At 40.0% G+C, this 17071-nt stretch overlaps 1 protein-coding gene across 1 annotated transcript in view; it reads right to left on the bottom strand.

Annotated features, from left to right (window-relative positions):
* The window catches only part of SMPD3 (sphingomyelin phosphodiesterase 3, neutral membrane (neutral sphingomyelinase II)), a 33191-nt gene that overhangs the window by 10675 nt on the left and 5445 nt on the right, over positions 1-17071 (bottom strand). The window contains exons 2-3 of the mRNA XM_008936662.1: positions 9238-9313; positions 1904-2059 (exon numbers count right to left, since the gene is read on the bottom strand). Of these exons, the coding sequence (XP_008934910.1) occupies positions 1904-2059; positions 9238-9313 (232 nt within the window). The remainder of the gene's footprint in view (positions 1-1903; positions 2060-9237; positions 9314-17071) is intronic.

Here is a 17071-nt window from a genome sequence, read left to right as displayed (position 1 = left end):
GTGCCAGAACTTGTTGGGTAGAGAATACTGACCATATGTTCTGCCTCCCAGCTTCACTCCCGTCTCTCTCTCCTCGTGCTGCACAGCTGAATTAGGTAGACAACCATTGTCCTAGAATTTCAGTTACTAATGAAAGACATGTATGTTATGGGATTTGTGTAAACTGAGATCTAAATCACTTTCAATTTGGATCTGACCAGGCAGTCTCCCCTTTGGTATGCAGCAGATTGTTTATTTCCTTGATGGACACTTTTGCCCCTAGGCCACTCCATCCATCCAACAATACTGCAAGTGAAACAGTCAGATCACAGCAGATGGGTCCATTTGTATCCCCCAGCTTCTGTCATCCTTCCTTGGGACCGCTGCAGTTGCCTCCTCAGCCTGTCTGTATAGTAGCTTGGCTAGCTGACAACCTGCTGTTGACCACAGTTCTTCCTTCCTTCCCTAAAAAAACTCACTAGCACTGCTACCATTTCATTTTATCCTTATGCATTTAACTACAGTATTCTGTAGCCATTCCCATTTAGTGTTCATCTCCACAATGCTTTAATGGATTCTCCTACCAGTCAGACCACTTGCCAGCACCTTCTTTGACATTCTGAGTTTACTTTGGATCCTATCGTTGTGACTTTTATTTTTTGTACGTACGATCTAGAAACAAACAACAGAAGTGCTGTGGTTTGGGCTAATAGCCTTTTCTATCCAATCAAATATTTCTCCAACTGCCAAAATGTTCCAGCGTCATATTGATACAAGTCATGAGATAGAAAATACTGGTTAATTTTGAGATCAGACATTGCTTGCTTTTTGTTTCTTAAAATTGTTTTTGGTACAGTAGTTGCTCTCATCCTTAGTTACCTAGGCTTCTCATGAAGACTACAGAACTCACACTAAATGCTGTTCTCAGATCACCTGTTACTCCACAGACTCCGGTGTGAATTGCCGAATCCCATTTCGAGTGCTGCAGCCTGAGCTCACCTGTACACCACACATCTCCCTGGTAACACAGCGCAGACTGAACCCCACCTTGCTGTACCTGCCCTGGGCTCGCTGGGCCACCGTACTTCAGTTCTGGCCCAGTCAGGCAAGAGTCCTTTTAGCCATCGGCCGTTCGCCAGCCCCAAAGCAGCGGCGTTGACTCCCGTCACATAAAGCCAGCAGAGAGCTCTGCTGGATGGCTGAGCTGGACTGAGCAGGAAGGCAGACAGGGGACATACACACACAGTGCTCTGCTCTCTCTGTTGGGTATTTAACTGTTAACAGAGTAGAATCTTTCTGCTTGGGAAAGGCTACTGTTTCTGTGAACTCACTGCCTGTTAATTATGGTTTTGTGGAGTTCTTTTTCTAGTACGCTCAGCATCCAAATATAGAAAAAAAATTATTTTTTTTAATAAAAACCCCAGAAGTACACAGTATCAGTTAATTATTCCAAGACTGCTTCAGCAACATTTCTTTCTCTCTGCATCATTCATCTCTTATGTCTGTGTATACACATAATCAAGCTATTTTTTAATGCATGAATTTACTACATTTTCTCCACAAAAATCCCATAACATATAGGTCTCTCATTGGTAAGGAAAATTTTAGGACAATAAGCGTCTACCTAATTCAGGTGATTCTAAACCACTGGATCTGTTATCCTCATTATTATTACCACAAGTCACAAATTACTGCCCTTTCTGCCTTAAAAACCATTGTGCCTAATAACTCAGCAGAGCTTGTAAGCATGAACTACTCTCCTTGGCTCATCTCAAGGCTAGTTCCTTTCTGTAAGTATCCATAGCAATTAAGTCTTTCCTTGCAAAAGCCAGTCACAACTTTGTATGCTGCTAAAACCCACAGGAATTGAGAGCTTTCCTATTCTGTTCCTTTTTTGACCCAGAAAAGGAAAATCTTGGCTTACCAGAGGAGCAGTTATCAAAGTTGAGATCTCCACAGATGACATCAAAAGCCACCAGCTCCTCTGGATTGGCTGTACTGGAGGAGGAGGTAGATTTTCTGAATTCAGACAGCCAATCTTGAAGCATATCCAGTTGCTCACATCGAACAGTAGTATCTCCTGTAGCAAACAAACAAACAAATAGCCAAAACAAGAAATAAGCTCTCCTTTTAGCATGTTTCTCAGCCACATCTGATTCGCTAAGCTCTTTCTGGACATCTTGAGGTAAAGAGTGCAAGATAAAAAACGGTGTGGCTAAGAGTATACTCAGTGCATAGTGCTTAGCCCAATATGAAGCTCACTAGGAACCACACTTTAAGTCTCTCTTCCTGGAGTCAATCATAGTAGGCATGTCTGAAGAAATAAGGAGAGAAGGCATCTGTGCTGCAGACAACCATCCAAAATGATGGTAGTTGTAGCCACGAGAGGAGGATGATCTGATGCACTACACTTATAACCAGAAGTTCAGAGATAAAATCTACTTCAGAAAACAGTGGACAGCATTTTCTGGGGTAAATCACTTGATCTTTCTTGGCTTTGCTTTCTAACTTTTAAAAATGAAAAATTTAACTTTCAAATGTTGTCAGTAAACATATATCAGTTCAGCTTACTCATACAGCAGTAGTCCATCGAGGAAGGGTTCTATTGGTGCTCAAGTAAGATTATCTAAACTGGAAATATTTGTTGATATTTTTAAAGGTATGTGTAGATACAGGTTTAGGTGAGCAGTACTTCAGAAATCAACACCCAGAGCCTTTTCACCAGCTGCAGGGAGTTATACTAGGCTATGTGTGCTGAGGATGTGCCCCTGTTTTATAGAATTGATAGGAAAGGATTGAGACTGACTGCTTACCAAATATTTTTTGTTTGTGAAACCACCTGACACACAAACCAGCTCTTTAATTATAGCAAGTAACCACACTTAGTTTCAGGTACATTAGGCAAGATGAAGTCTAAGGACGAATATATTGCTGTCTCAAAATTATTACAGCAAAAGCGTGATGTGGGGAAAGGAGCAGGAAGAGACACATTCTAGAAATAACTGTTTAGCATATTGTCTTCCCTTTCATTTCCATTGTACCTGCAGTCCACAGCTGTAATTTTGCTTGTTTCAGACTTGAAATAAGTCAAGTAAGAACATTACTTTATTTCAAGATAAAAGTTCTCCTTTCAGATGTCTCAATGAGAAGGAAAAGCAGCAAACCCAAAATGACTTACTCTGACTACAGTTTTATTTTTACCTGATTTACTGCTTAATGGTAGCTATTAAAGGGCGTACAACACAATTAGAAACATCAGTTATGTATGTCCAAAGCTGCTTTCAGTGGCCACTATGGAGATGGCAAATACTGAAGTCTACAACCTCAGTTTGTTAATCCCTGCTCTGAACTGTGGCTGTCCCCAGCACTCTTTATAGACTTGGAAAGTCTGTAACTCAACAGCACACTAAGTGTGTTAGCATACAGACAAACTTCAGGCCTTAGAACTTCACATCTCTACCACTATTAACCTGTGAAGGGTTGGATTTTCAAGAATATCTCAAGGAAGCAGGTGTTAAAACAACAGTTAAATACAAATGGAATCAGAAACATTCAGCCAAGCACGATCTGATACAATCCTAAATAATGAAAAGAAATATCGAGAAGAACATGACCAGGGAACGAGAGAGCTCTATATAGGTTCTGATGCTGACTTACCTCTTCAGATTGGTAATTGCAGCAGGAAATGATCAGTTTTTTTCCTTCCAGCTCATGTGTTATTCCCAACAAATATTTATGAGTTGGGCTGTAATATAAAAGCAGGTACAAGTGCTTCCTGCATCTGTTCCCTAACCTACAGTTTCTAGTTACTTGTACCTCAAGTTCACATAGTACCCTAATCACATGGCCTGACACAAACCCAGACCAATGTATTCTTGGGAAAACTCCTTGCTGCAACAGCACAATAAAGCCCTGTAGTGAAGATGCAGCTAGACAAAAGCACAAGAAATAGGTCACGTGAAATAAATACAGCCTGGAGCAGGTGACACTAAACACAAAAGGTGTGCATGAATAATGTATCCATTCTGCTTAACTAAAAGATACAGATGAAACTGCAGATTCACAGAAAGAATGAGCTGAAAAAGGAACTCTGGAGATCATGTAGTCCAGCCCCTCTGCTCAGGAAGGGCCACCTACAGCAGGTGGGTCAGGACCATGTCCAGTCAGGCTTTGAATATCTCCATGGTTGGAGACTCCATAACCTCTGGGTAGCCTGTTGCAGTGCTTAGTCACCCTCGCAATAAAAATGGTGTTCCTTTGTTTAAATGGCATTTTTTGCTTTGCAGTTTGTGCCTGTTGAGGACCACTGAGGAGAGTCTCCCTCCATCATCCTTACTCCTTCCTGTCAGGTATTTACATACTTTGGTAAGATCCATCTTGAGCCTTCTCTTCCTGAAGCTGAACTGTCCCAGCTTTCTCATTCCCTGTGAAGCTTATTTAAGTTCATGGACTGTCCTCCTCCTTCAGCATTTGAATCTTTTCTTTCTACAGCATCTGAATCCTTCTCTCTGATCTCATCTTCTTCAGCCAGTACTTTCTTCTGCCCTGCCTTTGTTTCCTTATAACATAACTTTTAAGCATGGTGCTTGTTGGGAAGATTGCAGTAATGTCTTGCTCCTCACAGAGTCCCATATAAATTGCTTAATTGTCTATGACTGAACTGTCAAGGTTTTTTTGTTTTTTTTTTTTGCCTTTCTGTGAATTACCCATGTAGCCTGGCTTCACTGGGATGAGTGATAAAATGATGCAGTCATTATCATATGGGCATAAAACTTGGGCGGCAACCTGTCACAGACCAGCGCACAGAATGTAGCAAACCCACACAAAAGTAATATTCTCCAAAACAGAAAACTTTGAGGAGAAACAGAAGACAGACAGGCAGAAACATTTTAGGAGGATGTTGTGAAAAGTATCTGGTAATGTGCATTGCTATTATTAAAAAAGTAGTAGCTACATAGTGACATAGAGCTCCCTTGGTAATAATGCCGAGCCTTGTAGCAGCACTGTACACCAGAGAATGTCAGGACTCTAGGGGAAAATTGTAGCCTTGGGACACTAGAGAGATGACTTCCATTTCTTTTTAGAATAAGTGTAGAAGTTGTGATAGTCTGGTATCTGTGATTATCCCCACTAGAGGTCATAGGAGTAACTGCACTTCAGTACACTGTGTGGAGCTGTTCAGTGAAGTGAGCTACATTTCCATGACAAAGATGGGTTGATCTAATGCGACTTGAATATAACTGTTTTCTGAGATTAATATTAAAGTAATGGTATCCATCTTACTGCAGCTGCACAGCAGGTACTGCATGTATCTGGACACAAAAGTTACTAGTGAGACTCACTCTGACCAGCTCCCAGTGATCAATAGCTTTGGAGGTAAAGATAACTAACCAGACACCTGAGTAGAAGAGAAGCCAAACCTGAATCGAGAACAGTTAGGGGAGAAGACATTTCAGAAATTGCTGGTTAGAGAGCATTAACAGAAGAGAACTGGGTAGTAACTCCCAACACTAAGATTCAACTTCTTCTTCCAGCCTTCAGCTTTAATTAAACATTCAGACAGAATCACTGATCTGACTGACTGACATCAGTGATTAACCGGAGAATACAGGTTTGTGCTAATTGCTCTACACTCTTTTCCTCAGTAACTGGCCTGGAAAAATGCAAATAATTGTGTTGTGACTGGTTCCCACAGTCAGCATTTCCGATTTCTTTGCAAGTTCCCTTCAGGTTCAAATTTTATGGAAAGATGAAAGGGTAGTTTGGGAAACCTCAGCCAGCATAAATAAATCCATCGCCTTTGTTCATTATAGGATAACCGTACTTGCAGTTTTTATTCACACTGAAAATGCTTCAGTGGGATCCTGGCTTTAGTTAGAACTGCAGGTAGGTACTATACACTGAGGAGGACTGTTTTGTCCTGCTCTGAAAGACATTAGAAAGAGCACTATGATGGCTGAACAAAACAACTGACAGGCCTGGTCACAGGAGATGAAAAGATTCGGTGGAGGTTTTTAAAACTACAGTTCTCAGCAGTGATAAGTGCTATGGGATACATTGGCAGGGAACTTGGGGAAGATGAGGAAAAAAAGCTTGTAAGGTGTATGATGTAAAACCTAGTCAAAAGGAAAAATTGTTTCCAAGTCAGAATCAAAGGCTTCAGTTTAACTGTGACACAGGCTGCATCTCACTTGACTGCATGACAGATTAAGCAGACCCCTACACCTGTAACATACTTAAGCCAGGATAGGCTGGGAAGAAAAAATAAAATAAACCCAAACCACCCAAAACCCCCAAACAACAACAAAATAAACGCCTTTTATTCTGCTGGGTTACTTTGCTGTGTCAGGGTCCCAGTCAAGTGCAACACTGCCTACAACAGCTGTGTGAGCCCAACTGAGAGGAGGGTCAAGGGCAGCTACCACAGCATGGCTACTCTAGTGTTGCTAGTGCAGAAACATATGGAGAATCCCTGCCTGAGGAAGCTTAGCACTGCAGTTACTCTAGATTGCACAGTCAGCATTTCAAACACTGAGGGATCACTCTCAGTCCTGAGCTGATTTCTGCTTAAGCTGTCTGCAGTCTTGTGGAACCTGAAGCTAGTGCTCAGCAAGCATGAGTTTCCAGTACCTGTACTGCTGATTGATCAGATGCACACTAAATGCAAACCAGAGACGTGAACAAGGTTATGAACATCCAGCATGCTATGTCATCTGGACCTGGGCTGGATGAGCTTGAGGCTTACTCTGTTTTGATCGCTTGGTGGGCTGTCTGAAAGGCATGACTCAAAGAGACTTGGGAGGTGGGTGGATTCTAGGCAGCAAAACCTGTCCAGAACATTAATCACTGACTAATTGAAAGACATAAAAGAGCCATGTAAACTTAACAGCCCCTTGAAAATAATTACATTCAAGTCTCATTAAAGGATCCCTGCATTTGTCACTGAAATGCAGCTATTGCCCATGGAAATGAAGAGCTGCCTCACAGCACCATTCAGTAATAGAGAATTGAGAGGAAAAGCTACATCTAATTCTAAACTTCTACTGAAAAAGGTGAACATCAGGTCTGAAAAAAAAAAAAAACTGCCCGGAACAGTTCAGCCAGTACACCTCTTGAAAAAAGCATCAGTAATTCGTCCCTGACCAGGAGCAGTTGGATCCCTTCATTTTATATTAGTGTAAGTATCAGAACTGTCAAGTGTGAGTTTATGTATCCTAGAAGGAAAGCCAAATTGCACTCGGCCATGTATGACAGGATGATTTAAATGGCTAACTTCTTAAACAGTGCTTGTTCTTACAGATACCACAGCTTTACATCGTTGAACTGGTTTTTGGGTAATTTTAAAAATGTGTGAAGTGTTACGAATCAGATGAAACAAATCAGAAAGCATAGCTCTGCCAAACATATGAACTTTAATTTTCCATTTCATTAAATAAGCTAGTATGATATATCAAAGGACAGTTAGACTCTTAAATCATTGTCTGCTCTATTCAAACATAGTTTGAACCAGATAAGCCTAAAAATACGAAGCAAGAACATAAGTAGGAAGATGAAAGATTGTGTTTTACCCTTGACAAAACTTTAGGCTGACTTTGAAAATAAAACATAACTTCCCTGTTCTTTTTCCCTCCCCCGTCTTCAATATTTTAGGGATTACACAGTGTGGTCATTAGACTGAGAATGCATAAGTAGGCAGTAAAAAGGAACAGGACTAAAAATGGAGGTTTATACCCTAAACTAGAACAGCAACGAATCTGAGCTCCACAAAAGCAATCTCTCAGTATGTTACCATAATTCCAGAGTTAAAAATAGAAAACTAGAGAAGGATGTTACACTGTTAAAATGTAACTAAAAAATTCATGAATCTTCTTTAGAACTATCCAGTCTCTCTAATGTACTTCAGGGACTGGCAGTTTTGTTCCCAGGTCTGTCTCTCTGCAAGTGAAGCACTGACAAAGCGGAATGAATGCGAGCTGCCTGACTGGGTTAAGCCAGACATGCCGTAGCGCATTGGTTCAAAGTTCTCCCATTTTTAATACATCACTGTCTTCCTCAGCCTGCAGCACACATGCTGTCTTCAAGCAGTCTACGAGGGCTCTGGTGGCTCTCCATCTCTCAGGAGCACAAGAATTGCCGTTGCATCAAGTAAAACAGAGAATATCCACCCTCTGGCTAAATTAAATTCTTGCACAAAATACAGGTTTGTTGATCTGGCTTTTGTATTACTACAGCTACTCTAAATATAGAGCTTATAGCTTTGCTGCAAAAGATAAGGGAGCTACATGGAAAATTTTCCATAGATGTCTCCAAGAATTTCAAGTATTTGTCAGTTATAATTGATGAATGTTCAGGCAAACAACTAAAATGGTGAAGCATCTTGATTTCAAAATATATCGGAACACTAAAAAAGGAATAAACTGACCTGAAGTTACTAACTTTTCTTCTCCTTGCTTTCTGGACTCAGGTTGTAAAATAGAGATACAGCTACCCATCTACCTCGGTCTTGTTCTGAATGTAAATATTAAAAGGATGCTGAGTGTTGAGATAGTATCAGGGAAAAAAAGAAAAAGGTTATAAGACGGTTGAGGAGGAAAAGGCTCTACCACAACCTGACAGAGCTATGTGACATTGCAGTGCGCTTATGCAAAGCACTGGGAGCCCGCATCTCTCACAGACACAGAAATCTGCTATTTAAAGAACTTTCCATTGTTTTTAAAGATAATTCAATGAAAAGTAAAAAAAAAAAAAAAAAAAGCCTTCCACACTCTGCTAAGAGTTTTTGCATTTTATTTAACAACCTTAGAAAATATTGTTTCATGAAACAAAGGACACAGAGCATGCTGTGTCTTTCTGTACTAAATGTAATAGTGTAATTGCTTTTAAACATGACCAAGAAAATTTTTCAATGAGTGTATTTACTTTCAAGCTATTTATGTATGAAATTTACAGGTCAAAAACCAGATACTCTGGGCTTATTCCAGCTGCAGATTTCTGATGGAAAAAAACCTGTCCCAACTTGTATCTTCCAATTGTCCCCTAGGTATGTACAAAGAGATTTTAGTTTGTATGCTGGTGCTTCCAGTATGGGTTGTTTAATACTGCTGAGGAATGACGATAGTGATGTATTTGCTAAAATAACAGTATTTGGTTAAGAAGGAGAAATCCTGGAGGAATCATGCTTGCTACTGCTACACAAAAGTCCCACCACCACATGCCTAGAAATGGTGAAAAAGTCATATAAGCAACTTAGGACAGTACCTGCAATAGCTTGCAAATGAGTGCAGGAAATGTATCCCACAATTCTTTGGTCCTGAGGTGTACTTCCCACTTGCACCTGGATGGGAAGGAAGAAATAAAAAGGGGATTAGTGGAAGAACTCATTCAACTCTACTTCCCAACCCGGCTGTGCAGCCTCTGTACCCTGCACTGCCCTTTTACACCATTCTTTCCATCTTAGCTCCATTTTGAAAACACACATACATAAAAAAAAGCACCAGAGACTCAGTGGTGCTTACTGGGGTGCCAGTTCCTGCTAGCACACTGACGCCTTCCTCCTTCATCACTACTGCTACTTTTTGATTTTGATCTGCAATGCGTGCAAAAATTTGACTTTCGCCTGCTCATATGCTATGATCTTTTAAAAATATATTTGCTGGTGGGCATGCAAGCAGATTAGAGTCAAGTTCTGGTTTAGCTTTTCAGCTCTATTGAAGGTTTTGGAAGAGCAGCAAATCAAAACCCCCAGTGTTTTCAGGATCAAGATTTGGATTGATGCAAGAAACTAGTTAGAGCGTATGGTTTTCCTGTTGACAGCTAACGTGGCAACACTGCATGGACTGCTCAAGTAAAAGCCCACAGACCAAAGCTGTACCTAGGGCTCAGAAACCAAAACCACAGATCACTCTCCTTCATGAGGCTAAGCTCAGACTTCATCTGACACCTCAAAACAACAAGCAGAGCTCCATTTCATACAAACAGTTTTGTCACTTTGCTTGGTTTTCACGTTTTTCACCTATCCAAAAACCATCTGATTCATTTTATAACTGAAAAGTCAGCTTTGCAGTAAGTGACTTTAGAAGCCATTTGTACTCAACAGTGCCTTGTTAGCTTTCACTTTTTGTTCCAGCTAGAAGAATATCTAATAAACAACTTGCATTAATCTGTCCTCAGTCTGTTCAGTCCCCTTTTAGACAGTTTTCCCAGTGGATATTGATGGTGTTCTTATTGCTGTTCCCGTACAGTTAACCTGCTCCAGGGAAGGTGAAGGCAGAGGAAGAGAAGGAAGATACACGCAGTCACTGGTGGATCAACACCTAAGCCAGAAGATTCTCTCCAACTTGGAAGACTGTAACAGAGTCCCAAAGGAGATGCCTGTCTGCTGGATGGCTATTCGTTCACTGCTGCAGAAGCTTCACTATACAGACCTCCTTCATCCTCCCTCAGGCTGCCTTAGTCTGAATATGTCACAACTGCATATTATCAAGGTGAATTAAAAGGAGCATTCTCTCCAACTTTTCATGCAGTGCATGCCAGTCCAATAGAAAAGTGTGAAAGTGTTAGTTTATATCTTCTGCTATCTAGGACAGGCAGGTGTATGAATGATATTTTCAAAACTTAATAAAATCAGATTTTCCCTTTCACTGAAAACTGCATATTGTAAACTCTCTACTAGTTTACAGATTTGCTGCATCTTCCTGGCACAGGGAAAAAGCGTGTGTCATACATCTTTCAGTGCCATCTACTGCAACCACGCCAAACATGCAAAGTTATAGCGAGAACATACTGCTTATAATCCTCTTATTAACTAAAGCAGATGGAATCATTTTCAGTGTCTCTATCCAAAAAAAGCATAAAAGATTTAAGTCTAAAAGCTGAACATATGAACATAAATTATAATCAGTTGAGAAAACATCAACTCAAATTGGCTTTAGAATTTCCTGTGCAGCCTTAATAGAGTGCATGACAAGGCCTTGTACTCATCAACCAATTTATGTGTAGAATCGCACTCATTTCCATTAATCATAAATAAATGTGTATCATACAATGTCCCTGTGTGCACAGATCTACCCTGAAGTAGACTTGGGATTGTTCGCTCTCAACAAATGAGAGGAAATGGCCTCTAAGACAGACTGACTGCTGCTGTACACAGGTGGGTGAGTGCAGCAAACACCCCTTGGGGTGGCCGCCACACAGGGACAGTGCCCCAGGGCTCTGCACCCCCTAGGAACACACCCCTGAGGGGAAAAGGAAAGGGGCTTTCATAAACACTCTGCTAATTAAAAAAAAATAACAAACAACAAAACAATGCCGAAACTCCAAAGTAAGAGCTGAAGCCATTAGCATAATTAGAATTTCCTTGGAAAATGCCAGCATGGAAGTCTATCCAAAGCGGCTTCTCTCACAGATTACATATTTCCTCCAACTTTTTTTTTTTCACTTGGTTGTTTTTTTTTTTTTTGAGTAGCAGTATTAATGTAAACCACCAAGAAGTGTAATTTTGAGTATAATGGAAACCAGTATTTGTGACAACTACTAGGAGACAAAACAAATATCCTTGCAGCCTCCTATTCAATTCCCAGCTCCATTACAAGCACTAGTATATGAAACATAATAGAATAATAGAATGGTTTGGGTTGGAAGGGACCTCTCAAGGCCATCTAATCCAATGGCACTGCACTCAGCAGGGGCATCTGCAACTAGAGCAGGTTGCTCAGAGCCCCGGCCAACCTCACCTGGAAGGGTTCCAGGGATGGGGCATCCACCACCTCTCTGGGCAACATGGGCTAGGGGCTTACCACCCTCAGTGCCAAACATTTCTTCCTGCTCTCTAGTCTCAGTTTCCCCTCTTTTTAAAACCATCACCCCCTGTCCTGTCGGAACAGGCCCTGCTGAAAAGACTGGTCTGAAATAAAAGAGTAAGGAAAATCTGATTATTCCGTCTGGTATTTCACAGATGGACAAGGACTATGGGATGGCCAGACAGGAAAACTACTTGACCTCTGGAATATTACAAGCCCTATAATTCTGTATAAAAACATTCCTTTTTGTGGCCAAATACTGTAGCTACTTTTAGACTGTTCCATTTTCAAGGGTATATTATATTGTGAGCGGCCTGAGCAGCTACGTGGCAGTCCTGCAGAAATACAGCATTGAGTGGTCATTTCAGACTGCAGTGTGGATCTTGGCAGAAAGGTTCTACTTTCACCAAGCTAAGTCGGCACTTAACAAATATAACCTGATTTTTGCTGCTTAATTCAGAAGAAACTTCTAATTTCACATTTACAACGAAAATACCTGTAAGCAAATAAGTCACTGTGGTTTCTTCACAATAAGCCTAGTTGAGAGGTGTCCCTGCCCATGGCAGGGATGTTGGATTAGATGATCTCTAGGGTCCTTTCCAACCTAAGCCATTCTATGATTCTAAGCCCGACTCAACTGTTCTGTATTATAGCTCTGTATCAATAATACACTGAACTGCCCTTCTATAGGGAACTACTTCAGATACTTCTTTCTAAAAATCATTGTGTAATCTTAGTTGTGTCATGGACCACTCTTCTATGCCTGTGGACACTTACAGGAAGGTAGTATCTAAATATACTTCTAAGTTCCCCATGTTTTAAAATAGGATAATTATTACAAGAAGAAGAAGTTGCATGTGATATCATCCTGTTAAATTCTGATGTTACCTAGAGGTAACATTAAAAGTGAGAGAGTATATATGTGGTTCAAGAATGTCTCCTGATTACATATTTTGACAGAAACAAAACAGTATTTTTTCAATACTGTGCTGAAATATGCAACATACAATGCAATTCTCAGTACATTTGCCAAGTTAAGTAATCAAACTAGTCAAACATTTGGAAGCTAGGAATGGATTCTGATCCTTGTTACACCACTGAACATTACTTCTTTTTAGCTGTTGGGCTGGAGGTTTATAAAAAGCACATTACAGATGAGAAAGAGGCTTTTTTTCCATAAAGCAGAAAGCCTGCTAAGGTTGTGCTTGGAATTCAAAATTCCAGTTTCTACTGACACATATTTATATTTGTTCCCTGTCTGTGAATGAAATAAGTGCAAAACCGACAGCTCTGAATTTTTATTTTCAGTCAGAGTGATGACTGTGTCAAGTACACAACAGTACTTGACACCAAGTACTAGATTTCATCTCTATGCTATAGCACGTTAGCACAATCTGTTGGAGAAGCCCTGCTGATACTGTGCCGTACTATGCAAAGTTGTGGATGTTCCTATCATTGTCCATCAAAACCTTGTCCTATATGGACTAAGGAGTAGTACGTCCTCCAGTTAGACTGGGGTCAGGTAATAAACAGCACTCATGAAAGAAATCAAGGCAACAAGGCTGCGGCTGAGAGATTCTTGTTGACAACAACAACAAAAAAATGTAATGAGTAGCAACAGTTGAAATGTTAGAGCTAGAGTGAAGGAAATAATTTTAAAATCAATCACATTACTTGTTATCATGGGAGTTTTCTGAGCTAACTGGAAAATCTTGTGCATCTCATGTTTACCATAATCCAGAATAAACTATACAAAGCTGCATACATGACAAATATCATGTCTTTAAGAGTTTACATTTACACACATCTGCCCCAGCAGTGCACAACGATTCTATTACATCTGGATGTCAAGAAAAGCATCAGCAGATACTTAAACAAAAAACAGGGAAATGCTACCTAAATAGCAGGGTACCAGCTTAAAAAACCAACCAACCAACCAAGCAAACGGCTTCAAACATGCCATTGCTGTGTTAAATCATCAGCTACTTGGAAGGAAGTGTTCTCTAATGGTTAAAAATTTGTGCTCTGCCATACATGAGAGATCTCACTTGTCTGAAGAATCAAACTGGATACTCAATCACTGATCAATGTGTAGACAAAAGCAAAAGCTTTTTTTTATGAAGGGAACTTAACCTTTAGTGACATTTTCTAGAAGCTTCATATTGCCAGGAGGTAGCCATTCAAAAAAAATCCTAACAACTAAAGTAGACAGTATCTTAAACGTGTACCCTCCAATATGAACTTTTCATATACATACAAGTGCAAGCATATACCATTGCCTCTTCCTTCATGAGAAGCAAATCCAGGTGTGCAACCCAGAAGAGGGCTAAAATTGTGGCATATTCCTGGAAAAAGAGCTCCACAGAGTTTTATCACCCCACAGTCTATGTGCAGCCAGTAAACCTAAAGCTAGAAAAGGTAAATAATCCAACTGCACCATTAAGAATCTCAGGGAGATGAGATGCTACACAGAATAGCTCTAGCTTCAGCCATTATAGTTTAATCACATCGTGGCCTGTAAATGAGCAAACCCACTCATTTCACCAGCTTAGCTGACTGTGAATGTGTCAATTATTGGAATAAATGTGAACTGTAGTACTGTTTGCTGCATTATTCTTTTGAAGAGGGTACATCTCCAAAGTATGTAGCTCTACGGCAATCAAATTTGCAGTCACAACAAGAACACTAATCATGTTCATATTAGGAAGAAAAACCAGCCAGGCTGGAAAGCACACCGGCATGTTCTGTGGGGAAAAAACCTCCTTAAAAATAAAAGCATGAACAAAAGTATTCGTAACGGACATCATCTAAGCAGGGCCCTCGAGTTACTGCTTGTCTTAGAAATAAAACACCCCAGACAGAGAAGAGCAGGGCACAGAAACAGATTTTACAGTAGATGCAAGAGTGACTTACTGCCACAGAAACATTCATCTTACCATATGTAGCCAATATTTTTTAAGTTCAAGGGCAGCTCCATTAAAAATAAAGGAGTATGAGATTCCACTGAATTAGTGCTGATAAAGCAGCTGTATGTGCACAAGGAGCAGTACCTCCATGCATGCTCATGCTTCAGACCACCCCAGCTTCATGTTCTAAGATGTGCTGGTAACAGCACACCATTTGTACCTCCCTGTTTCAACTACTGTGAGAATATCAGTATGGAATAGACATCCTGTGTAAATATAATGAGCAAACAATAGAGCGAGGAAAAGAAAGACATGGAAAATAGTTTCTCTTTCCAGTGCAACTTTTCTGTAATCTCCCAAATTGTATCAACTCCTGTTGGACTTTTTTTTCTAGTTCAGCAATTTTCCCAGACAGGCAGGAGAATTGACACCAAGAAACTAACTGGCATAGCCAGTCCAACTGTGTGCCCAAGTCCTCATTCCTGTCACTGTTAAGATGACTGGGAAAACTTGCAGCTACTCACCTTCATAACTCAAACATTCCTGTCCTACAGAGACAACTTGGATTAGCAGTAACTTCCAAGAAAGATGTATTTTATTCCTATACTTTGTGTTCTTTGGAGTAGTTTTTTGGTTATCTTAGACATAGTGCAAAAATATCTGTCATATTTGTAGTACTTTGACAGCTCTGCCTTTTGTTTTCAGGGCTATATAGCAGCTTCTAAAGGAAATGCATCAGTTAAATTTGTTTATTATTATAAATGTGTCATTTAAGCATAGTAAATAAATGAAAGAAGTTTAAAGTGTTACAGAGGTCATCTCAAAATTCTGTTTGGTGCTCTACAATTCTTTCTAGCCACATTTGCACTTGATTATTTCAGAATCCTGTTTTTACCCACCTACCACATGAAAACAATTACTGTTCCATGAACTCGGAGAATTAGTTATTTGGCAAAGCTTCGTTAAGCTTGTATGTAAAGGAAAGTGGCTGCAAATTGGTGCCATGAATGAAGGGCTCTTCCTATCCTGAAGAGGATAAAGCCGACAACTTATGTTCTCTCAAACCTGTATTTCATTCTGCGCAACAGTTTTAATTTGTTCCCATTAATGACAGAGGAAAAAGCCATGATTAATAACATTAATTATATCAAAGTGAAGGAACATGCTACAGTGCCATGGTAGAGTCTTCTAATTATTTTTTTTTTTCCTCTTTTTAAAAGAAAGTGTCAGGCAGGTTATTGGATTCCATCCAGTTCCTGCATTAACATTTTACAGCAGAAACTGAACATGTGGAAAATGTTTAGGTTACCCTCCTGACTTAAATGGCACAGCTTTAGAGTTATCTAAACAAATTCATGAACAGCACTAGACATTTCTTTTATACATCTTAAGATGTATAGTGTAGATACAGGACAACTGATCAAGAAAATCTAACCACTGAAATCTCTACATGATCTTTTACAGGGGTGAGAAAACAGCCAGTTCCCTTTTCCACGTATTCCTTAGGTAAAAAGGCTTTCCTGCAGTCTCCTGTGTGACTGCGTAGCAGAAGCTGCCTCGTTGCTCTCAGCCACCACACGTGCAAGTTGGCATGGAACAGTAAAGACATCTTAAATTAAATTACAAACGTATCTGCATCAGTGATATCAAAACGGAGAATCACAGAGGTTAATTCAGGGATCCCTCGTTCTAGCATACAAAGCAGGCACCTCAAGAGTAGCAAATACTAAAAACTGCTTCAAAGCCTTTCTACAATGAGAGCTACTGCTCCTTCTACCATCTGTTAGCACTGTATCAGCTCTTTCAAAAACAAGTTTGGCTTTGCACACGAAGCAAAGGTTGCTAGGTTTCCTTTAAGGAATGAATAATAACATGTTCTCTGCACAATTACTGTACTTCCTGAAAACAGCATTAACTTTCAGAGAATTTGAAAAGTAAATCTGTTAATAAGCTTAGGAATTAATGTTAATTAACCACAAGTCCTTTCGGAAATTTAGCAAAAACCACAAGACATTTTTTCCTTGTGATTTTGTTAGAGTACTATTAGCTGTTCCAAATTGCCCACATCAGAATGTGGTTTTATTTTTGCTCTATGTTCACATACCATGATTTAAGCAAGAATTCTTATTTTTGCTAAAATTCTCTCTCTGGGCAGATGCCACAACCCAGAATAATTTCCTACCAAGAACAGTAGGAAGAACAGCCTTCTGTGCAACATACTTCTGTATCTCCCAGCTCCGTGGGAGGAAAACCACTCCAAGACCTCTCCTCAGTTAATAGCCATTTTCAGAATGATACCTTTTTCATTCACCTGACTAGCACAAGGATGCATTTACCTGTCTTGTATGACTTAGATTTGTGTTACAGTTATAGCTATTACAATTTAAG

The sequence above is a fragment of the Merops nubicus genome, unplaced genomic scaffold, assembly GCF_000691845.1.
Source record: "Merops nubicus isolate BGI_N331 unplaced genomic scaffold, ASM69184v1 scaffold23793, whole genome shotgun sequence".
In the NCBI taxonomy this organism is placed as follows: domain Eukaryota; kingdom Metazoa; phylum Chordata; class Aves; order Coraciiformes; family Meropidae; genus Merops; species Merops nubicus.
Note: the sequence above shows the minus strand (reverse complement) of the source record. Positions and strands in the feature narration are given on the sequence as shown.